We start from the raw sequence: 23,538 nt of genomic DNA, 5'->3' as shown, positions 1-23,538 counted from the left end.
CTAATGACATTTATCCAGCCCCAAAAACTTGCACTGACTTTCCACAATCAGTGGGGGAAACAACCCTAAGGTCCCTTTCTCTCCCTTGAAATGAACTGCTAGCTGGCTCGGACGGAGAGGCCGAGAGTCCAGGTGTGCGGTCTGCGTGAGGCTCTAGGCTCCGAGGAGGCGCCCGGGTCCTTAGAAGGCGGCGCCGGGTGAAGCAATCCCGGACCCGGGTCAGGACCTGCCCGCGGCTCTGCCGGGATGAGGAACCCAGAATCAGTCCCGCGGCGCCGTAGGCGGCCGAGCGCTACGGACTACATTTCCCACAATGCACCCCGGGGGCGGGCCGGGTCGAGCTAAGCGGCTGGAGCTGGGCCTTAGCCGCGAGAGTCCGGCGAAAGCTGTCTTCCTGCACCGGCGGCCGGGTGAGGGCGGTGGGAGGGCGCGGTGCCGGCGCTGTGGCCATGTCTGTGTACGCAGGGGGCCGGGGCCCCGGGAAGCTGTACCCTCAGGCCGGACCCAGGCAGACAACCTTATCCCCCCAGGGGTCCGGCAGAGGGCAGTGACCAGCCCCTTCTGTGCGTCCTGGGCCCCTCTGAGAAACAGGTGAGTCGACTGCCAGCCCACGTGGCCTGTAGGCACCTAGAGACTGGAGAGCTGTCATCTTTGGAGGGAGGGGCTTGAAGACAGGGGCCTTCAGCCATCAATGCTATCGTTTGCAATGGGAGGACTGTGTCTTCCTGGGGTCTCTCAGCCGGCTGGCCCCCAGCTGGGGAATACAAAAGGCGAGATCTGGAACTCATCCTTTGGCTGGGAGGGCGAGGTCCGATAGGGGACAGTGGCCAGGTAGGACTCTTCTCCCCCCGCCACCCAACAAACCCACACACATTCGGCTGGTAGAGCCTTCTCAAAAAGCAACAGAGGTGACTGGCATGAGCGGGGCAGCACCTGGAAGGGGCTTGGGACTTAGCTTTTTTTTTTTTTTTTTTTTTGACGGAGTTTCACACTCTTGTTCCCCAGGCGTGCAATGGCGTGATCTTAGCTCACTGCAACCTCTGATTCCCAGGTTCAAGCGATTCTCCTGTCTCAGCCTCCTAAGTAGCTGGGATTTCAGGCATGCACCACCAAGCCCAGCTAAGTTTTTGTACTTTTTTTAGTAGAGGCAGGGTTTCATCATGTTGGCCAGGCTGGTCTCCAACTCCTGACCTCAGGTAATCCACCCGCCTCAGCCTCCCAAATTGCTGGGATTAGCAGGCATGAGTCACCGTGCCCAGCTGGACTTTGCTTTCCAGAGTGTCCTGGTGCAGATAACTGGGCTGTCCCTTGTACTGGGTTAGCCACCCTTTCTGGGTGCAAGTTTGCAGAGGAAGGGTGAGCAGCCTTTGTCAGGGAGAGGAGTGACCTCCAGAAGTGACAAGGACCAGACTATGATCTCAGCGTGGAATAAGCATCCTGCTGAAGCAGCCATAGCACAGCCTCACCTGGGCCTTGTCTGCCACACATCCTGGATCCTGGCACCTCCTTCCCAGACAGACCGCTCCAAGGGTTAAGGTAAAATGAAGTACTATCCAAGCGGGAAGAGGGAGCAGGAGTAGTAGAGAGCCAGTAGGGAGGGGCTCGTGAAGGCCTTCTCTATTCCAGGGCTGCCTGAGAAAGAGAGGCATGCTAGAAGGGCTGATTGAACCAACCTGTTTGGTGACATTGCTCACAGGCATAGCAGGGCACTTCTAGGAAAAGCAAGTCCTGGAGCTTCTAGACCTGTTGTCTGAAAAAGGTCCTATAGGGGCATCTGGGGCTGGTTCTAAGAGACCTCCTTTGCCTAACTTCTTCAATTCTAGCCTCCCAGGAGCTTCAGTTGCACAGTTCTGGCTCCTATGGGGGTTAGGGTGGATTTTGCTGTGATTCACTCAGCCTCCCTGTCTGAGTTTCCAGAGTAAACATTCAGAGAGCTGTTTGCTTCATCAGCCCTCCGGCTAGACCCCAGACTGACCTAGCAGATGCTGAGATACTGTATGATCTCAGGTGGTAGGAGAACTGTTGTGAAGGAAGCATCCACTAGCCCTGGCCAGCTGATCCTGCCTGCACTGAACCCTTACCCATGCAGGTATCATGCTGGGTACCACTCAGCCATACTGGGCTTAGTCAGCTAAAGTCCACAGGGGATCAGTGGAGAGTGGGCCCTGAGGACGGAATAAGTAAGCTATTATAGACCTTGTTTGGGTCTTTGAACCAAAAGTGCAAGGTCACAGAGCAGTGGCGTGTGGCAGACCAAGGATTTTGTTTTGTTTTTGAGACGGAATTTCCACTTGCCAGGCTGGAGTGCAATGGCAAGATAGCAGCTCACTGCAACCTCCACCCCCCGCCCCACCCCAGGTTCAATGAATTCTCCTGCCTTAGCCTCCTGAGTAGCTGGGATTATAGGCGCCTGCCACCATGCCCAACTAATTAAGGAGTTTAATTTAGGAGAGACTTCCAATAGCAGCAGAGAGCCAGTTGTCTATTCTTGCAATTCCAGAGCCAGTGAACAACCAGTTAGCCTGGAGGAACTCCCATTCCTATAGGACACTTAGCCTGGAGGACTCCCAGCTATCTATAAGGCAGCTCTTTGACCTGACTCCCAGCTGTCTATGAGACACCCCTAGCCTGAAGGTGAGTTGCTTGAGGCTAGAGCCCACCTGGCTTTACAAGGTCAGAAGCATATTTGCACATGCCATTGCAGGCTGAGCAAAATCTCAGAGGCCTGATTTACATGGCACAGACCACTGGATTCATGTGGTCTTATAAGTGCAGTCACACATGGTCTGAATGCTAAGTAAGAATAATCAGGATGTGCTAATGGGAGCAGCTGAGTATGTAACCAAATTACATGGATTATTTCATTTAATCTTCCCACAACCCAAGGAATCGGTACTATCATCCCATTTTATAAATGAGAAAACTGGCCAGGCAGGGTGGCTCACGCCTGTAATCCCAGTACTTTGGGAGGCTGAGGTGAGCGGATCACAAAGTCAAGAGATCAAGATCGAGATCAGCTAACACCCTTTTCAGCCTTAGCCTACCTGCACCCAGATGATTAAAAAAAAAAAAAAAGATCAAGATCATCCTGGCTGACATGGTGAAACCCCATCTCTACTAAAAATACAAAAATTATCTGGGCATTGTGGCACGCACCTGTAGTCCCAGCTACTCTGGAGGCTGAGGCAGGAGAATCACTTGAACCCAGGAGGCAGAGGTTGCAGTGAGCTGAGATCATGGCCCTGCACTCCAGCCTGGTGACAGAGTGAGACTGTCTCAAAAAAATAAAATAAAATAAAAAAATAAATGAGAAAACTGAGACCAGGCCAGGTTAATCCAGGTCCCTCTAACTTCAGAGCCATTGTTCCTGAACATCTGACTACCACCAATGAGAAGTCATCCCCATAGGCAGGGGTTTCCAGAGGCCATATCATAGGTGTGACAGAGCTGGGTATTCTTCAGAGATCTTTCAGTTTTCCCTTCCATTTTTCTTTTTCTTTTCTTTTCTTTTCTTTTTTTTTTGAGACTGAGTCTCACTCTGTCACCAGGCTGGAGTGCAGTGATGTGGGTCAAGAATTTGGGAGCAGCTTAGCTGGATGAGTCAAGCTCAGGGTCTCTTATTAGGTTGCAATCATCTGAAAGTTTGACTGGGCCTAGATGATTTGCTTCCAAGATGACTCACTCATGACTAGCAACTTGGTACTGGCTGTTCATAGGAGGTCTCAGTTCCTTGCCATGAAGTTCTCTCCGTAGAGCCGCTTACATGTCCTCAAAACATGGCTGATGGCTTTCCCTAGAGGGAGTGATCCAAGAGAATAAGGCAAAAGCCACAGGATCACTCATGACCTAGCCTCAGGAGTCACATGTTTTTTTGGGGGTTTTTTCATTTGTTTCTTTTTTTGAGACAGGGTCTTGCTATGGCACCCAAGCTGGAGTGCAGTGGTGTGATCTCTGCTCACTGCAACCTCCACCTCCATGGTTCAAGTGATTCTTATCCCTCAGCCTCCTGAACAGCTAGGATTACAGGCACCCACCCCAACACCTGGTTAATTTTTGTATTTTTAGTAGAGACAGGGTTTTACCATGTTGTCCAAGGCTGGTCTCAAACTCTGGACCTCAAGTGATCTGTCCACCTCGGCTTCCCAAAGTGCTGGGATTACAGGCATGAGCCACTGTGCCCAGCCATATATTGTTATTTACACAGTATCCTATTGGTTGCATAGGTCAGCCCTGCTCAGTGTGGGAAGGGAGTATGCAAAGGCATGCACAGGGGGTGGGGAGTTGGGGAGGGATAATATGGGGAGAAACGCCAGATATACGTGATGGGGAGGAAGGCGGCAAACCACATTGCCATGTATGTACCTATGCAACAATTTTGCATGTTCTTCACATGTACCCCAAAACCTAAAATGCAATAAAATATATATATATTTTAAAAAAAAAGGCACACATAGCAGGAGTTGAGGATCGCTAGAGACCATCTTGAAGGCTGACTACCACAGCTGGAGTGCAGTGGCATGATCTCTGCTCACTGCAACCTCCGCCTCACAGATTCAAGCAATTCTTTTGCCTCAGCCTTCTGAGTAGCTGGGGTTACAGGCATGCACCACCACACCTGGCTAATTTTGCATTTTTAGTAGAGACAGGGTTTCACCATGTTGGCCAGGCTGGTCTTGATCCTCTGACCTCAGGTGATCCACCTACCTCGGCCTCCCAAAGTGCTGGGATTACAGGCATGAGCCTCTGTGCCTGGCCCTGAAATTATCTTTCACTGAGTTGGTGAAAACTCTGAGAGAAGCAACTTTTTTTTTTTTAGAGATGGGGTCTTGTTCTGTCACCCAGTCTGGAGTGTAGTGGCTACTTCTTTCTTTTTTTGTTTGAGATGTAGTCTTGCTCTATTGCCCAGGCTGGAGTGCAGTGGTTCGATGTCGGTTCGCAACCTCTCCTTCCTGGGTTCAAGCAATTCTCCTGCCTCAGTCTCCTGAGTAGCTGGGATTACAAGAATGTGCCACCACACCCAGAACATTTTTTTTGTATTTTTAGTAGAGACACGGTTTCACCATATTGGCTAGGTTGGTCCTGAACTTCTGACCTTATGATCTGCCTGCCCCAGCCTCCCAAAGTGCTCAGAATACAGGTGTGAGCCACTGTGCATGGCCCTTTCTTTTTCTTCTTTTTAAAGACAGGGTCTCACTCTATTGCCCAGGCTGGAGTGCAGTGGCATAATCTTGGCTCATTGCAACCTCTGTCTCCCGGGTTCCAGTGATCCTTTCACCTTAGCTTCCTGAGTAACTGGGACCACAGACGTGGGCCACTCGCCTGGCTAATTTTTGTAGTGACAGGGTTTGCCATATTGCCCAGGCTGGTCTTGAACTCCTGGGCTCAAGAAATCTGCCTGCTTTGGCCTCCCAAAGTGCTGGGATTACAGGTGTGAGACACCATATCCAGCCAAGAGCAACTTTTTAAGGAGATCTTTTTTTTTTTTTTTTTTGAGACAGGGTTTCGATCTGTCACCCAGGCTAGAGTGCAGTGGCACGATCTCAGCTCACTGCAACCTCCACCTCCTGGGTTCAAGTGATTCTCCTGCCTCAACCTCCTGTAGCTGGGATTACAGGCGCCCGCCACTGCACCTGGCTAATTTTTGTATTTTTAGTAAAGACAGGCTAGGCAGGTATCAAACTCCTGACCTGGTGATCCACCCGCCCCGGCCTCCCAAAGTGCTTGGATTACAGGCATGAGCCACCATGCCTGGCCAGGAGATGACCTTTTTAAGGAGTTCAGTTTTGGGCATATAACCTTGAGATAACATGAAGTAGATAGTTAAATGTGTGTCCCTCTGTAAATCAGAAGAGAGATTGGGGCTGGAAATTAAAAAAAATGAATTATTAATGTGTAGAAGGAATTTAAAACTATGAGACAAAATGAAATCCCCAAGGGATTGAGGGAAGACAGATAAGACATCCAAGGACTGAATTCTGTGCCCCTTTACAGTAAGAACTGCAAAAAGGACTCAGAAGGAGTAGTCCATGAGGTCAGAAGAGAACCAAGAAAGGAGTGGTGTGACATAAAAGAGGAGAAAATGCTTCAAGAGAAAGGAAATAACAAAATCATCTATTATTTATGGGTGAAGTGAGATGATCCTGGAGGTCATTAGTGACCTTGATGGGAGCAGTGTTGGTGGTGTAATGGAGGTAAGATTCTGTTTGGAACTGGTTTAGAGAAAATGGGAGAAATGGAGAGGCTGTGGCAGAGACAATTACTGCTTTCCAGATATCCATGAGCTCCATGCATTTCCCAGTCCCTCTGGCCACATCACTAGTTCTGGCCATACTGAGCTACGAAGTATTTTTTATTTTAAAGTATTTAAGAGCTAGTATATGATCCTCCAGCTCTGTCTTCCCCTGCGAGGTGATGTGGAAGGCATATGTTCCGAATAGTTACTATAGGATGCTAGTGGCTTGGATTCCTGAATCACTGCTTGAAAGGGAGCTAGTCTGAATTGCTACCAGTCCCACAGTAGATTTTGTGTGATCAAAATATAGGTCTTTGGGGCTGGGCACGGTGGCTCATGGCTATAATCCCAGCATTTTGGGAGGCCAGGGCTGAGAATTACCTGAGGTCAGGAGTTCGAGACCAGCCCGGCCAACATAGTGAAACCCCGTCTCTACTAAAAATACAAAAATTAGCGGGGTGTGGTGGCGTGCCTTGGGAGGCTGAGGGAGAAGAATCGCTCGAACCCTGGAGGCTGAGGTTGCAGTAAGCCAAGATGGTGCTACTACACTCCAGCCTGGGTGACAGAGTAAGAGTCCCATCTCAAAAAAAAAAAAAGATCTTTGAGTATAAACCCTCTAGCATTTGGCATCCATTTGTTACACAGGATAGTCTAGCCTACCTAGTGCAAACTCCAAATATTATTTGCCATTTTGAGGGGGTTTGTTTGTTTTTTTATAAAGGGCAGTAGTAGCTAGTGAGGAATGTAAAGTTAAGGGGAAATTTGTTTTAACTTCGAAGTAAAAGAAACATAAAGAAGAGTTCACAAATCATAAGTTTAGCTCAATGAATTATTACAAAGTAAACACCCCCAAGGGAGGGTGTTTTTTTGTTTGTTTGTTTGTTTTTGAAACCGGATCTCACTCCCTTCACCCAGGCTGGAGTACAGTGGTGTGATCACCACTTACTGCAGCCTGGATATCCTGGGCTTAGGAGATTCTCCCACCCCAGCCTCCTAAGTAGCTGAGACTATAGGTGCATGCCACCACGCCTGGCTAATCTTTTGTACTTTTTGTAGAGATAGGTTTCTGCCATGTTGCCTAAGCTAGTCTTAAACTCCTAGGCTCAAGCAGTTTGCCCACCTAGGCCTCCCAAAGTGCTAGGATGACAGGCAAGAGCCACCAAGCCCTGCTGGGAAAGTGTTTTGAAGACAGAAGAAACATCAGCATATTGGTAATGGATAAGGGAGAAGGGGAAACTGATGAGGAGGGACAGCTGCTGAAGCCATGTGCCTAAGTAGGTGAAAGGGGCTAGGACCTGGTATACACATGGAGGAGTTAGCCTCTGTGGACCACGAACAGCTCATCTTTAGTAAGAAGAAGGGGCCAGGCACAGTGGTTCATGCCTGTAATTCCAGCACTTTGGGGTGCTGAGGCAGATGGATCACTTGAGGTCAGGAGTTTGAGACCAGCCTGACCAACATGGTGAAATCCTGTCTCTACTGAAAATATAAACATTATCTGGGCAAGGTGGCGGGTTAGTGTAATCCCAGCCTGGACAACAAGAGTGAAACTCCATCTCAAAAAAAGGGAGAACTGGCCGGGCGTGGTGGCTCATGCCTGTAATCTCAGCACTTTGGGAGGCCAAGGTGGGTGGATCATGAGATAAGGAGATTGAGACCAATCTGAGCAACATGGTGGAACCCCATCTCTACAAAAAGAAAAAAAAAATAGCCAGGCATAGTGGCATGCACCTGTAATCCCAGCTACTCAGGAGACTGGAGGCTGAGGCAGGAGAATTGCTTCAACCAGGGAGGTAGAGGTTGCAGTGAGCCAAGATCTCACTATTACACTCCAGTCTGGGCCACAGAGTGAAAATCCGTCTAAAAAAAAAAAAAAGGGCGGGGGAAGGCAAAGCCTGGCACATGAGGTGAGGTAGTGGTGGGAATCACTGGAAGTTCTCCTTATTTATTTATTTTTTTTGAGACATAGTCTCACTCTGTCGCCCAGGCTGGAGTGCAGTGGTGCAATCTCGGCTCACTGCAACCTCTGTCTCCTGGAAGCTCTGGCCACAACCCTAACACTGTCAGGAGCAGCTTGCTTTTGGCCTGCATATGGGCAGACTCATCTCTCAGAGCCCACTCTGGCTTTTAGGATAGCTTTGGAATTACTGGTCTATGAGATTTTCACATGGCTTGTGTCTTCTTGCTCAAAATTTAGATGTGGCTGGGAGTGGTGGTTCACCCCCGTAATCCCAGCACTTTGGGAGGCCGAGGCAGGCGGATCACCTGAGGTCGGGAGTTCAAGACCACCCTCACCAACATGGAGAAACCCACTCTACTAAAAAAATACAAACTTAGCCGGGCGCAGTGGCTCAAGCCTGTAATCCCAGCACTTTGGGAGGCTGAGGCGGGTGGATCATGAGGTCAAGAGATTGAGACCATCCTGGTTAACATGGTGAAAGCCCGTCTCTACTAAAAATACAAAAAATTAGTTGGGCATAGTGGCGCGTGCCTGTAATCCCAGCTACTCAGGAGGCTGAGGCAGGAGAATTGCGGGAACCCAGGAGGCGGAGGTTGCGGTGAGCCAAGATCGCGCCATTGCACTCCAGCCTGGGTAACAAGAGCGAAACTCCGTCTCAAAAAAAAAAAAATACAAACTTAGCAGGGCGTGGTGGTGCATGCCTATAATCCCAGCTACTCTGGAGGCTGAGGAAGAATGGCTTGAACCCGGAGCGGGGCGGAGGTTGTGGTGAGCTGAGATTGCACCATTGAACTCCAGCCTGGGCAACAAGAGCAAAACTCCATCTCAAAAACAAAAAATACTTAGACGTGCCCTAGTTTCCTTGGCATTCACCATCCTGGGCCCTATGTTGCTGCAGTGGGCGTTTTGGATTGTTCCTCTTAGTTTCAGTCTCAGAGGGGAACTCTATGGATGCTACTGCAGGTTCCTGTTGAGGGCATGCAGCCTCTTAGTTCCTCTGGCCCACTGTTTGACAAGGCAGCCTGCACCTTGGCCTTCTGGGCTCTGAGCCTTGCTGGGAACCATTACTCTTGATTGTCCTGATGAATGGGATTGGGGGCCTAGAAAATCCCCAAATTATCTCCCCAACCATTTTCCTTTGCTTTTTGTTTCTTTGTTTAAGATGGAGTCTTGCTCTCTTGCCGGGCTGGAGTGCAGTGGTGCGATCTCAGCTCTCTGCAATCTCTGCCTCCTGGGTTCAAGCGATTCTCCTGCCTCAGCCTTTCCAGTAGCTAGGACTATAGGTTTTTGCCACCACGCCCAGCAAAGTTTTGTATTTTTAGTAGAGATGGGGTTTCACCCTGTTGGCCAGGATGGTCTCGATTTCCTGGCTTCGTGATCTACTTGCCTCAGCCTCCCAAAGTGCTGGGATTACAGGCGTGAGCCACAGAGGCCAGCTTTCCTTTGGTTTTATTCTGCATAGGGTGATGCTGTTGGGAGTGGTTCCTCTCAAGTGCTCTGTGTTGCTTCAGGCTCAGTGCAGGAGTGGCTACCAGGCCAGCTATCAGGATACAGGCTCTGCTTCCCTGTCTATTTGCACATTGAGCTTCTGCAAAAGATTCATTTAAAGAAAGAACTCCAGCTGGGTACGGTGGCTCACACCTATAATCCCAGCACTTTGGGAGGCCAAGGCAGGCGGATCACAAAGTCAAGAGATCGAGACCATCCTCGCCAACATGGTGAAACCCCGTCTCTACTAAAAATACAAAAATTGCCGGGCGCGGTGGCTCAAGCCTGTAATCCCAGCACTTTGGGAGGCCGAGGCGGGTGGATCACGAGGTCGAGAGATCGAGACCATCCTGGTCAACATTGTGAAACCCCGTCTCTATTAATACAAAAAAATTAGCTGGGCACGGTGGCGCGTGCCTGTAATCCCAGCTACTCAGGAGGCTGAGGCGGGAGAATTGCCTGAACCCAGGAGGCGGAGGTTGCGGTGAGCCGAGATCGCGCCATTGCACTCCAGCCTGGGTAACAAGAGCGAGACTCCGTCTCAAAAAAAAAAAAAAAAAAAAATACAAAAATTGACTGGGCATGGTGGCACACGCCTGTAGTCCCAGCTACTTGGAAGGTTGAGGCAGGAGAATCGCTTGAACCCGGGAGGCAGAGGTTGCAGTGAGCTGAGATCATACCACTGCACTCCAGCCTGGTGACAGAGTGAGACTCCGTCTCAAAAAAAGGAAAGAATTCCATAACTTAAAGGTGACAAAAAGAAGAGGTTGAAAATTGGTCCTTTGGGCACATACACAGGAGCTGCCTGATGGGAGCTGTGCCAGGTCCAGAGAGAATGTTCTTGGACATAATGGCTGGCACCACACAAATGCTACTGATGGTGATGCTATCTATTTGAGACCACCCTTTTCATGAACTTTTTTGAACACCTACTTTATCTTTATGCCATGCTCAGGGAAGGGTCATTTGCCCAAGGTTACAGAGCTAGGAGGGGACAAGAGCTCAGTTATTCCCACCAGACTCTGTGTTCTAGGAGGCAGGCTCAGGTCTACTTTGCTCACATTAACACCAGTGCCTCCTGAGCCCCTGGAATGCCTGCAGTGTTTGCCCCCCTGAGTCTCTGCTCTTCTAGTCCATCCAGCTAGATCCCTCTTTCCTAAAGGATTGGTACCTGGAATGGATCCCCTCCTGAATGGACTGTATGTTGCCTGAAAGGTGAGGATCCTTCAGCCTGCCATTCAAGGACCCTAGAGGCCAGATATGCCTTGCTACCAGCCTTAGTGAGCCACCCAGCTAGCGCTGTTACCACAGATATTCACTTGTGGCCACCTCCACCTGGGCCTGGGGCTGTGGAAAGACAAGGAGATCAGGCTGAATCTATCCTGGCGATCACATGGGCGCTAAGAGTTGTCATGTCTGTAGTTGTTTTTAATTGTTAAGGCAACTTCTTTTGCCAGATTCAAAAGGTACAAAAAGATATTTAGAGAAAAGCAAGGCTGCAGCCTGAAGACAAGCCTGTTGGCTATATCTCACTTCTTTCTCTTCAAACACCTAGATATCCAAAAAGAACTATTGGTCAACTCAGTTAATTTTTATTTTTATTTTTAATTTTTTTATTTGCTCTTGGCATCAAAATGATCCTGTTGCAAATTTTTATTTTTATTTATTTTTAGTTTCAGTTTTTTGAGACAAGGTCTCACTCTGTTGCCCAGGCTGGAATGCAATGGTGCTGTCACAGATTACTGCAGCCTTGACCTGCTGGGTTTATGTGATCCTCACGTCAGTCTCTCTAATAGCTGGGATTACAGGCACATGCCACCATGCCTGGCTACTTTTTAAATTTTTTTGTAGAGACAAGGTCTCACTTTGTTCCCAAGCTGGTGAACTACCGAGCTCAAGCAATCCTCCCTCTTTGGCCTCCCAAAGTGCTAAGATTACAGGAGTGAGACCCCGGATACAGCATACAGGGTTGTTTCAACTCCCAGATCCAAATCCAGCGCTTCCTTCCTGTAGTAACATTGGGCAATCTACTTAAGCTCTCTCAGTGTCAGTTCTTTCATCATAAAGCTAGCCTGACAGGAGCACCTGCCTCATAGAGGCGTGATCAAGATTAGGTAATTAATCCACAGAAACTTCTTAGCATGATACGCTGGCACTGAATAACTGTTAGCTGCTGTTATCTGTTTTATTTAATTGTTTACATTTTACATATGTTTTCTAAAAGACCAGGCTGGGTGTGGTGGCTCATGCCTGTAATTCCAACATTTTAGGAGGCTTAGGTGGGAGGATTGCTTGAGCCTAGGAGTTTGAGACCAGCTAGGGCAACATGAAAAGACCTCGTCTCTATAAAAAATACAGAAATTGGCCAGGTGTGGTGGCTCATGCCTGTAATCCCAGCACTTTGGAGACACACTCCGATAGCACTTACATATGTGACCTTGGGCAAAATTACTTAATCACTCTCAGTCTCAGTACCCTTATTTATTCAAATAGGGGTGATAATAATAGTATCTACCTCAGTGAGATATTGAGAGTATTAATAAATTTAAATAACTTAGAATTGAGGCGGGCTGATTACAAAATCAAGTGATCAAGACCATCCTGGCCAACATGGTAAAACCCCATCTCTACAAAAAGTATAAAAATTAGCTGGGTGTGGTGGCACCCACCTGTATAGTCCCAGCTACTTGGGAGGCTGAGGCAGGAGAATTGCTTGAACCTGGGAGGCAGAGGTTGTAGTGAGCTGAGATTAAGCCCCTGCACTCCAGCCTGGCAACAGAGCGAGACTCCATCTAAAAATATATATTATATATATAATACATATATAATATAATATAATATAATATAAATATATAACATATATTTTTAGATGTATAATATATATATATAATATATATAATATATAATATTGGCTTAAGCCCAGAAGGCAGAGGTTGCAGTGAGCCAGGATCATGCCACTGCTCTCCAGCCTGGGCAAGAGAGCCAGACCTTGTCTCAAAAAAGAAAAGAAAATTAGCTGGCAGTGGCATGTGCTACTGTGGGGGCTGAGAGGGGAGAATTTCTTTCTTTTTTTTGAGACAGAGTTTCACTTTGTTGCCTGGGCTGGAGTACAGTGGCAATCTCTGCTCACTGCAACCTCCACCTCCTAGGTTTAAGCTATTCTCCTGCCTCAGCCTCCTGAGTAGCTGAGATTACAGGTGCCCGCCACTATGCCCAGCTAATTTTTTGTATTTTTAGTAGATACAGGGTCTCACCATATTGGCCAGGCTGGTCTCGAACTCCTGACCTTGTGATTCGCCTGCCTCGGTCTCCCAAAGTGCTGGGATTACAGGTGTGAGCCACCACGCCTGGCTAAGATGGGAGGAATTCTTGAGCCCAAGTCAAGGTTGCAGTGAGCTGTGTTGGGTTGGTGCCATTACACTCCAGCCTTGGCAACAGAGTGAGACCCTGTCTCAACAACAACAGTGATCCACAGAGAGGGGCAGATCACTTGAGGTCAGGAGTTCGAGACCAACCACCATGACCAACATGGTGAAACCCCGTCTAAACCAAAAAATAGAAAAATTAGCCCGGCATGGTTGTGCACACCTGTAGTCCCAGCTACTTGGGCGGCTGAGGCATGAGAATCGCTTGAACCCTGGAGGTGGAGGCTGCAGTGAACCAAGATTGTACCACTGCACTCCAGCCTGGGTGGCAGAGTGAGACCTTGTCTCAAAAAAAAAAAAAAAAAGACTAGAAGGAAATACACTAAAGTATGAACAGTGAAAGATCCTGAGTAATAGGAAAATCTTGACATTTCTACTTTTCTGTTTTTTCCAATGAATATGTCTTTCTTTTATAATCAGAAAAGGAACAATATATATATGTTTGAAAGGAATTCTCAGAATCCATTTTCTAGGGATTTGAGTTAGTAGAGTCCTGATAAGGGACACTTTCCTGTACTTACTACCACTGTTGATTATGCCTGTGATCCTACCAATAGCCCTCGATGTTGCCTTTGTTTGCCCCACAGGAGAGCCCAAAGGATGGCTACTGATATGCAGAGGAAGAGAAGTAGCGAATGCCCTGATGGCACATTGATTCCTTCTGATGGACAGAGTGTGGAGAGAGCTGAGAGCCCCACACCAGGACTGGCGCAGGGAATGGAGCCAGGTATGGGCAGGTGTACAGCCTCAGCCAGCTGCCAGCCAGAGCAGGCTTCAGGGGGAATTGAGATTCCCAACCACTTTTTCCTTTCCACTTATACATGCATTTGTCAGCCATTCATTGGGTATTTGTCAGGTTCTGGGGATAAGGCAGGAGGCTGGGCTCATTCTGCATCTGGCCTTCCTCTCCACTTCATGTTATGCTGCTCGCTCTGAGCTTTCTGGCTGCCAGTGTGGGCTCTTCCGTTCCCTGTATCTACAGTGCACTTCCCCAGCTCCTTCTCCCCTCCTCACAAGTTAGGCCTGCTCTGACCGTGCTCTGTATAGGACACTAATTATTTTATAATTTTATCTCTTTATGCATATATTGCCCATCTCTCTCTTCCACAAGATCATGAACACTTTGAGTGCAGGGCAGTTATATCCCCAATGCCTGGTACAGGGCTGAATTTGTAAGAGAGACTTAAAATATATCTGTTAAACTATTTTGTCAAAAAAGCAATAAAAGGGCCAGGCGCAGTAGCTCACACCTGCAATCCCAGCACTTTGGGAGGCTGAGGTGGATGGATTGCCTGAGCTCAGGAATTTGCAACCAGCCTGGACAACATGGTGAAACCTCATCTCTACTAAAAAAATACAAAAAAATTAGCCGGGCGTGGTAGTGTATACCTGTAGTCCCAGCTACTTGGGAGGCTGAGACAAGAGAATTGCTTGAATGTGGGAGGTGGAGGTTGCAGTGAGCTGAGATTGTGCCACTGCTCTCCAGCCTGGGCGACTTTTTTTTTCTGTCTCAAAAAAGAAAAAACCAATAAAGGAAGACTGACCTGGTCCTTGCCCTGAGGCAGTCACAGGCTGTGGAGTCATTACAGTGGAGTCAGTCAGGAGGTATGACTTGAGTGGGGTAGGGGAACTTTCTCCCAGAGAGAGTGATTCATTGAGTATGGGTGGTGCTCCAGACACAGGGTGACATGCTGGGTTTCTACACCTTGCCAGGTACCATTGTAGTTGGGGAGAAGGACAATAACTGGCAAGGGCCACAAGAGAAATCAAAGAGGGAGAATTAGAGTGCCTGGGGTTGGAGGTCAGTAACTAACATCTTCCCTGAGAGCTGAAGTGTGACAATTAGCCAGCCACATGGGGAGGTTGGAGACAGCTGACAGCAGGTGCAGAGCTCCCGAGGCAGGTGGGGGCGTGTTGAAAGTGTCTGAGAGCAGATGGATGCAGGCCAATGTGACCAAGATGGGCAAGGGAGTGGGTTGGGAGATGGGAGTGAGAGGTAGGCAGATACCAGCCACCACTGCTGCCATGAGTGGTTTGGGTTTTATTTCCAGTATGAAGGAAGGAGACTGGTGGGCTGTAAGTTATAGAGAAGCATGATCCATGGCAGACAGTGGCAGAAGGGAACAGTGGCTTGACCCTAATAGGACAGGCAGTCATGCTGGAGTGACCACATTAGGCACCTTGCTGGTAGGAGCGTCTGCCAGCAGCTACCCCTCTAAGCACCAGTGCTTTTGGCCTGCAGGTGCTGGTCAGGAGGGTGCCATGTTCGTCCATGCCCGTTCCTACGAGGACCTGACTGAGTCAGAGGATGGGGCAGCTTCCGGGGACAGCCCCAAGGAAGGTGCCAGGGGTCCCCCACCGCTGCCTGCAGACATGCGCCAGATCAGCCAGGACTTTAGCGAGCTAAGCACCCAGCTGACGGGTGTGGCCCGGGACCTGCAGGAAGAGATGCTGCCAGGAAGCTCTGAGGATTGGCTGGAATCCTCAGGGGCAGTTGGGCGACCAGCCACAGAGCCCCCCAGGGAAGGCACAGCCGAGGGGGATGAGGAGGATGCCATGGAGGCATGGCGCCTGCACCAGAAGCATGTCTTTGTGCTGAGTGAGGCAGGGAAGCCTGTGTACTCCCGCTATGGGTCTGAGGAGGCACTTTCCAGCACTATGGGTGTTATGGTGGCCCTGGTGTCCTTTCTGGAGGCAGACAAGAACGCCATCCGCTCCATCCATGCAGGTGAGCCACCTGGAGAGGGAATGGGGAGGGCTCCCCTGGCCAGGGTTCATTCATAGCAGGCTTTGGACTTCCGCAGACCAGAGAGCTGGGATGTGCTGTGTGACCGAGGGTAAGTCCCTCTACCTCTCTGGACCTCAAAATCCTCACCTGAATAGAGGATAACAACACTGCTGGCCTCATGGGGCTGTGGTGAAGACCAAAGGTGGCTCTGAATGGGCTTTGCCTTTGGAAAGAGTGAGAATCTCCCTGGGGAGGTGACCAAAAAAAAAAAAAAAAAAATCCCAGGTCCTGAGCTCCACCCAGCCAGCCCTAGCCAGTTGACAATACTTAGCCTAAGAATGTGTTTCAGAGGGAGCTAGTCTGTGAAGCAAGTGGCAGGGATAGGCCCTGAGCCCTCAGGGAGCAGGAGCAATGGGTTTTTATCCTGAACATCCTTAAGCCCCTACTGTGTGCAGAGCTCTGAACGAGGAAAGGATGGGGAAAGCGAAGGAGCTGCGCAGGAAGGCGGTGTTCGGAGGGAGCTGCAGCTGAGGCTGACATTCCTCTTCCCCATCCGCCCTCAGATGGCTACAAGGTAGTATTCGTGCGCCGGAGCCCGCTGGTGCTGGTGGCGGTGGCTCGCACGCGGCAGTCGGCACAGGAGCTGGCGCAGGAGCTGCTCTACATCTACTACCAGATTCTGAGCCTTCTTACTGGTGCGCAGCTGAGCCATATCTTCCAGCAGAAGCAGAACTATGACCTACGGCGCCTGCTCTCGGGTTCAGAGCGTATTACCGACAACCTGCTACAGCTCATGGCACGAGACCCCAGCTTCCTGATGGGGGCGGCACGGTGCTTGCCCCTGCCGGCAGCCGTGCGCGACACTGTGAGTGCCAGCCTGCAGCAGGCGCGTGCGCGTAGCCTGGTCTTTTCCATCCTGCTGGCCCGCAACCAGCTCGTGGCACTCGTACGCCGAAAGGACCAATTTCTGCACCCCATCGACCTGCACCTGCTCTTCAACCTCATTAGTTCCTCCTCGTCCTTCCGCGAGGGCGAGGCCTGGACGCCTGTGTGCCTGCCCAAATTCAACGCAGCCGGCTTCTTCCATGCACACATCTCTTACCTAGAACCTGACACCGACCTCTGCCTGCTGCTCGTCTCCACCGACCGTGAGGACTTCTTTGCGGTCTCTGACTGCCGCCGCCGCTTCCAGGAGCGCCTTCGCAAGCGCGGAGCCCACCTGGCCCTGCGAGAGGCACTGCGAACACCCTGCTACAGCGTTGCCCAAGTGGGCATCCCTGACCTGCGCCATTTCCTCTATAAGTCAAAGAGCTCGGGACTCTTCACCAGGTGAGGGAGAGCTTTGAGGGCACTGCTCTAGGGGAATAGGGACATGTGGAGTTGGGAGGCTGTTTGGTCCAGAGCTCTGAGATGTAGCCCTGAAGCTGCCCTGACCTTTGGAAGCAGATCAGTGTGCTGAGTCTGTTTTACTCAGAGACCCAGATGCTCCATCACCCCATGGGCATACCCCTCTCTACTTTATTACCCAGAAAGCCTGGAAATGCTCAACATACCCAGGGAAGGAAGCTGGAACAGAGGTCTCCTGGGTCCCTTGCCCTGGAGCAACTCTGCTTTAGGGGTCATTTTGGTCCAGCCCAGGAAGCAGAGTCCTCCTCTGCTCCCTCACCCAGCAGAGGGGCTGGGAAGATACGGCCTCCCTTTGTCCCATTTGGCCCAGAGGATTCCCAGCTCACCTTTCCTCTACTCCAGATCTGTCACTCTGTCTTGGACATCTAAACTCAACCTGGCCTCTCCAAAAGGGGGTCATCAAAGACACCATGAGCTTAGAGGGTGGCAGGGGACACAGCTCTAGTCTGAGTGGGCCCAGCCCTGTCCTGGGGTGCCTGCTGTGGTGGGGAGACAATGCCCCATCCTAAGGGAGCATCCAGAGGGTAGAACATATTATACAGTCTCCCTAGATAGGAATAGGTGTTTCTAAGTCTCCAGGGAAAGCAATGGAAGTCATTCCTTTGCAAACCCACTCACCCGACCCCATGTGCAGCCCGGAGATTGAGGCCCCGTACACCAGTGAAGAGGAGCAGGAGCGACTGCTGGGCCTCTACCAGTACCTGCACAGCCGTGCCCACAATGCATCTCGCCCACTCAAGACCATTTACTACATGGGCCCCAACGAGAACCTCCTGGCCTGGGTAAGGTGGCCCTGGGATGGGCTGGGCTTCATGGAGGTCCTAGGTATAGGCCATGAGGGGCATCTAACCTAGATGACCACCCTTTGCCCTTCTCTAGGTGACAGGCGCCTTTGAGCTCTACATGTGCTACAGCCCCCTGGGGACCAAGGCGTCAGCCGTCAGTGCCATCCATAAGCTGATGCGCTGGATCCGCAAAGAGGAAGACCGCCTCTTCATTCTCACGCCCCTCACCTATTGATGGGAATGTGTGTGGGCTCAGGTTCCTGGGCCCACTGGGTGTGGGAAGCCATGGGAGCCTCCAGATGGGGGATGGCCTCTCTTGCCTAGCCAGCGGGCAGGGACTGTGGGTTGGTGAGTTCATTAAAATGCTTTGGGGAAGACACTTGTCAAGCCCTGTCACTTGTCCCTTCGCCCATCCACCCTCACTCACATACAGACACTGGATCCTCCTTAGCTCCTGCACAGGGGCACAAGCACATTTGAGCCCCTCTCTTCCCTCCCTTGCACCAGCATGAGGCCACACACATTCTCAGTTGGATCTTGGGCTGGGGCCATTTTGGTTCAGCTGAAGTCCTACCACATGTAAAAGGTTCTCAGGCACCATACTGCCCTACCCTACCCACCCTCCTCCACCCCATACTCAGTCTGAGCCTCTACTGTCTGCCCCTCTTTTCACTTCTGGGTAGCGACCCCAGCTGCATGCCGCAAAAGACTACCCAAACACCTTGGGAGCCCTCACTGTGGCTCTGCTTAATGGGTTGCTGTAGTTCAGCAGGGGCTGAGCTGAGTATAATAGAGATGGTCAGAGTCGGGGGAGTCTGAGCCCTGGTACTGGTGGGAGCCTTTGGTGAGGCAACCCAGTGTTCAGCTGAAATTCAGAATCCAGCCTCTCTTGAGCTGCAGGCCTCTGAGGAAACTGTCCCTACTTAGGCCTGCCCATGAAGGGCTGTGTGCCTCAGTTCTTCTACCTCAACCGGTGCATTCCTCCAAATGTTCCCCAAGAGTGAGCTGAGGGTCTGAGAGAAGGCCCAATTGACCCTCCAAGGCAGAATTGAGCCTGCCATAAGAGCTGATGCTACTACATGCACTGGGTCCTCCTTAGTCACCCTAGTCCCTGGCACGGCATGGGCAGACCTGCATGGAGCACCATGGACATCCAGGAGGCTCAGCCCCATTTATTCTACCACAGGACCCAGGGCAGAGTGCAGAAAGCTTCCATTTTACTGCCAGGGGATCTTCTAGTTCTGGCCCCAGCGACCAAGAGGCCTAGTAAGTACTTGTCACAGAAAACTGTCCTCTGAATGTGGTCTTCAGATTGTCAGAGAGAATCACCCTCATGCAGTTTCTGAGAGTTTGGCCAATATTTTCTGCCACTAAAATCAAGCCATGTTGAAGAATGAGCCTGTGTGGGTGGCATGGGCCCAGGTATGCTGGAACAGTTGTATTTATTATCCCAGAAAATGGAAGCACAGCCCCAGCCCTTGGCCCTACCCTGGCTCACATTGGAATGGACATGGCAGCAGGCTACCAGCCCATATTCCAAAGCCTTTGGGGAGCAGCCATAGGCTTGGTGGGTGCTGTTCACTCTGCACATATGCCCTGGGTCTCTTTTATCCCTGTTTTCTGCTTTTGTTCCTCCCCTGCTCCTGGTAAAGATACCAAACCACTGCCTCTGGGGCCTGGGTGATGCCAGGCCAGCTGTCTCTGACTGTTACTGGCATTCTGGTCAACAGTGAGCCCCTAAGTGTCTCTTTTGGTTACCCTGACTCTTGTAGGTTTCTCAGCTTCTCTGTAGTTCAGCATATATTCTAGGGAGATAACAGGATAAATGTGTGTACATAGGACAATAGACACGTAGGAGCATGGGGTGTACCTGCTTGGGGATCAGGGGCGGGATGACAGGCAAATAGGGAAGGTGTTCCTAGTGGAAGAGCCAGCATATGCAAAGGGGAGGACCTGGTAAGAACTGAGTATAGGCCAGGGGCGGTGGCTCATGCCTGTAATCCTAGCACTTTGGGAGGCCAAGGCAGGCAGATCACTTGAAGTCAGGAGTTTGAGACCAGCCTGGTCAACATGGTGAAACCGTCTCTACTAAAAACACGAAAATTAGCCAAGTGTGGTGGTGTGCACCTATAGTCCCAGCTACTCAGGAGGGTAAGGCAGGAGAATGGCTTGAACCCAGGAAGTAGAAGTTGTAGTGAGCCAAGATCATGCCATTGCACTCTAGCCTTGGCGAAAGAGCAAAACTCTGTCTCTGAAAAAAAAAAAAAGAACCTAGCCAGGTGCAGTGGCATGTGCCTGTACTCCCAGCTACTCAGGAGGCTAAGGCTGGAGGATCGCTTGAGTCCAGGAGTTCTGGGCTGTAGTGCACTGTGCCTACTGGGTGTCCACACTAAATTTGGCATCAATTTGGTGACCTCCCGGGAGCGGGGTGCCACCAGGTTGCCTAAGGAGGGCTGAACTGGCCCAGGTTGGAAACAGAGCAGGTCAAAACTCCTGTGCTGATCAGTAGTGGGATTGCGCCTGTGAATAGCCACTGCACTCCAGCCTGGGCAACATAGTAAGACCCTGTCTCTTAAAAAAAAAAAAAAAAAGAACATAGTGTTATTCATGTGCAGTGAAGCTGGAAGAGTCCACAAGGCCTGGGGTTCTCCAGCACCAGATAAACTGCAATGTGATGAAGTCATATTGCAGTTAGATTCCCTTACTACTGCTAAGGTGATCTTGGGATTAGAGAAAGAGGCTAGATCTAGTTCTCCAGCACAGTATTCAGAGGGGACTGAGAGCTCAAGGAGGGGGAAACGGCTAGCATTCCTTCAAGGACGTCAGGGGCTAGGGCAGTTGAGCAGGTGCTAGCCAGCTATGGGCCAGGCCTGGTGAGTTTACCTTGGGGGTGCCCTTGTACTTGGCATTGCAGAGCCCCATTAGCTGACCTCCCCCACACACCTTGACTGCTCCCTCCTACAGAGACGGCAGATGGCGAGAAGGGGAGGGGGGTGCTCCTGTGTACCCCTGCTGTTGAGGACCAAGGATGCCTTAGAGGGGAACTCAGCCTGGGGACAGCGATCAGCGTGGCCACACGGTGGCAGCAGAGAACCAACTGATGGTTGCTGCACCCCCACCCCCGAAAAGGGGTGGGTGGGGCGACCTAAGAGAGCTTGTGAAGTCTCCTCCCAACCCCCAGAGATCCCTCTGAAAGTCTGGAGGTGGGATTTGGGTCACCAGAACCCTTATCTGGGTGCCAGACAGAATGTTTCATTTCAGTTTTGCCCTGCCTATCTTTAGATGTGTTGACTGTGGAATGCAGGAACCATTCCACGGTTTTCCCTAGGTGTTTATTCATTTCCTGGCCAATTCTGGTTTGGAAAAGGAGTGCCTTTTATATCACCTCTGGGCATAGTATCATCCCTGCACTGGGTGTGGCCACTCCCAGTTCCATTTCCTCTTTCAGTCATCAGGTGCTCATAGACCTCCAGGCTGGAAGAAGGGGGAGTCCTGCAATGGGGATGGAGGAAGAGTGAAGTAGCCAGAGTAAACTGTGCTGGCGTTTGTGTAGTGCTGGATCTGTGGGACCCAGGAGAGGGGCCTGACACAGTCTGGATCATAAAGGGTTCCTGGAGGAGGTGTCATTTAGGTGGCAAAAGGAGGAAAGGGAAAGAGTGCTCCTGGGAGGAGGAACAACACTTACAAAGGTCAGGTTAGGAAGGGGATGCAGGCACAGAAGAATGGACTGAAAGGGGAGTGAGGAGATACAGCTCCCCAAGCCAGGCTAAATCCTGCTAGGCTGAGGGCTCCTCTTTCCCCCAGCCTCCTTATCCTCTACAGCCTTTGGACCCACAGTTTACAGCCTAGAGCCACCCTGTGGACCTTCCCCATCTTGCAGGGTCCAGGCCCATCTAGCTGAGGGGGCTTCGAGGCTAAGATTGTCCCCCAGGAGGCTCAGTCTAGTGTCAGGAGGACCAGTTATCAAGGGGCAGCTGCTGAGATGTAGGTATGGGACTAGGCTCCCCCACCCAGACTCCTCATAAACAGACTGAGAAGAGAGAACTCTGGGAAATCACCTAATCGGAACTACATTTTCTTTTCTTTTTTTTCGAGATGGAGTCTCGCTTTGTCTCCCAGGCTGGAGTACAGTGTCGCGATCTTGGCTCACTGCAACCTCCACCCGCCCCCGCCCCGGGTTCAAGTGATTCTCCTGCCTCAGCCTCTAGAGTAGCTGGGATTACAGGCACCCACCACCACGCCCAGCTAATTTTTGTGTTTTTAGTGGAGATGAGGTTTCCACCATGTTGGCCAGGCTGGTCCTGAACTCTTGACCTCATGATCTACCCACTTTGGCTTCCCGAAGTGCTGGGATTACAGGTGTTAGCCACCACTCCCAGCCATACATTTTATTTCAAAAATTTTTTTTATAGTTTTTTTGTTTTGTTGAATTTTGTTAGGTTGCCCAGGTTGGTCTCGAACTCCTAGCTTTAAGCCATCCACCTGCCTTGGCCTCTCAAAGAAATTCTAGGATTACAGGCATCAGCCATGGAGCCCAGCCCAGAACTACATTCTCATTGCAGAGAATAAGGTCCACCAAGGCCTACAGAGCAGGTTGGAAGTGAGAGCCAAAGCCCACGATTCCTCCATGTCAAGGGGGTACTAGGCCTCCCTGATAGCCAGGAAGTAAGGAGGAGTCCTTCCCAAGGCCCATATTGTGGGTTGTAACCCCATCATACAGCTTCCATATACTGAGGCTGCAGAAGAGGGACCAGAACTAGGGTTGGGCCTCCACTTATGTGTCTCTCTGACTCTGAAGTGCAGTCAGCAAGGCCAGATCCCATCCTAAGACTCTTATGGCTCTGAGAGAGCAGGGCCACCTTCCTCTAACACCATCTTGTCGCTGATAGCGCAGGAGAAGCACATGGAAGAATGGTCCCAGCCAGGTGAGGTGGCTCACACCTGTAATCCCAGAACTTTGGGAGGCCGAGATGGGCGGATCACTTGAGGTCAGGAGTTCAATACCAACGTGGCCAACATGGTGAAACCCCGTCTCTACTAAAAATACAAAATTAGCCAGGTGTGGTGGTGTGCACCTGTAATCCCAGCTACTCCAGAGATTGAGACAGGAGAATCCTTGAACCTGGGAGGCAGAGGTTGCAGTGAGCGGAGATGGTGCGATTGCACTCCAGCCTGGGCAACAGAGCGAGATTCGTCAAAAAAACCCAGTCCTTTCCCACAAAGGGTGGCGTCCCATAACATCTCTTGAGAAGCGCCCTACATCTCCCCTCTGGTCTTCCACACAATCCTGGTCTCTGTTCTGCACATGGTGGGGCTCCCAGGTCGCCTCTGGGAACCAGCCTCTGAGGGTGTTGCTACTAAGTGCAAACTAGTTCCACCGCAAAGCAAAGAGCCGAGTGTCCTGCCCTCTTCTCGCTGCGACCCAGTCGGTAATAGGGGGATGGGATGGGACGGCTCAGACTGGCTCACTTCTCTCCAGACCACACCACGCACATCCACCCACAGGCCGCTGA

General features: G+C 50.7%; 1 protein-coding gene across 7 annotated transcripts; it reads left to right on the top strand.

The window, feature by feature from the left end:
- Window positions 1–389: 389 nt before the first annotated feature.
- MON1A (MON1 homolog A, secretory trafficking associated) lies at window positions 390–18,404 on the top strand. Of its 7 annotated transcripts, XM_064367112.1 has the most exons (7): window positions 421–591; window positions 5,992–6,191; window positions 13,693–13,832; window positions 15,348–15,833; window positions 16,397–17,162; window positions 17,875–18,022; window positions 18,120–18,404. In XM_064367112.1, exons 3-7 carry the CDS (start codon window positions 13,706–13,708, stop codon window positions 18,258–18,260), a joined length of 1,668 nt encoding a protein of 555 aa, XP_064223182.1. In that variant the 5' UTR covers window positions 421–591; window positions 5,992–6,191; window positions 13,693–13,705; the 3' UTR covers window positions 18,261–18,404. The 7 variants fall into 7 exon arrangements, with proteins under 7 accessions (XP_012323184.2, XP_012323187.2, XP_064223182.1 ...); XM_012467761.2 differs by lacking the exon at window positions 5,992–6,191 and having other exon boundaries at window positions 390–591; XM_012467762.2 differs by lacking the exons at window positions 421–591; window positions 5,992–6,191 and adding an exon at window positions 673–831.
- The last annotated feature ends 5,134 nt before the right edge of the window (window positions 18,405–23,538 follow it).

The sequence above is a fragment of the Aotus nancymaae genome, unplaced genomic scaffold, assembly GCF_030222135.1.
Source record: "Aotus nancymaae isolate 86718 unplaced genomic scaffold, 86718_ANA_hifiasm-v0.15.2.pri h1tg000067l, whole genome shotgun sequence".
NCBI classification, from domain to species: domain Eukaryota; kingdom Metazoa; phylum Chordata; class Mammalia; order Primates; family Aotidae; genus Aotus; species Aotus nancymaae.
The sequence above is the reverse complement of the archived record's forward strand: the minus strand, read 5'-3'. Positions and strand labels throughout refer to the sequence as shown.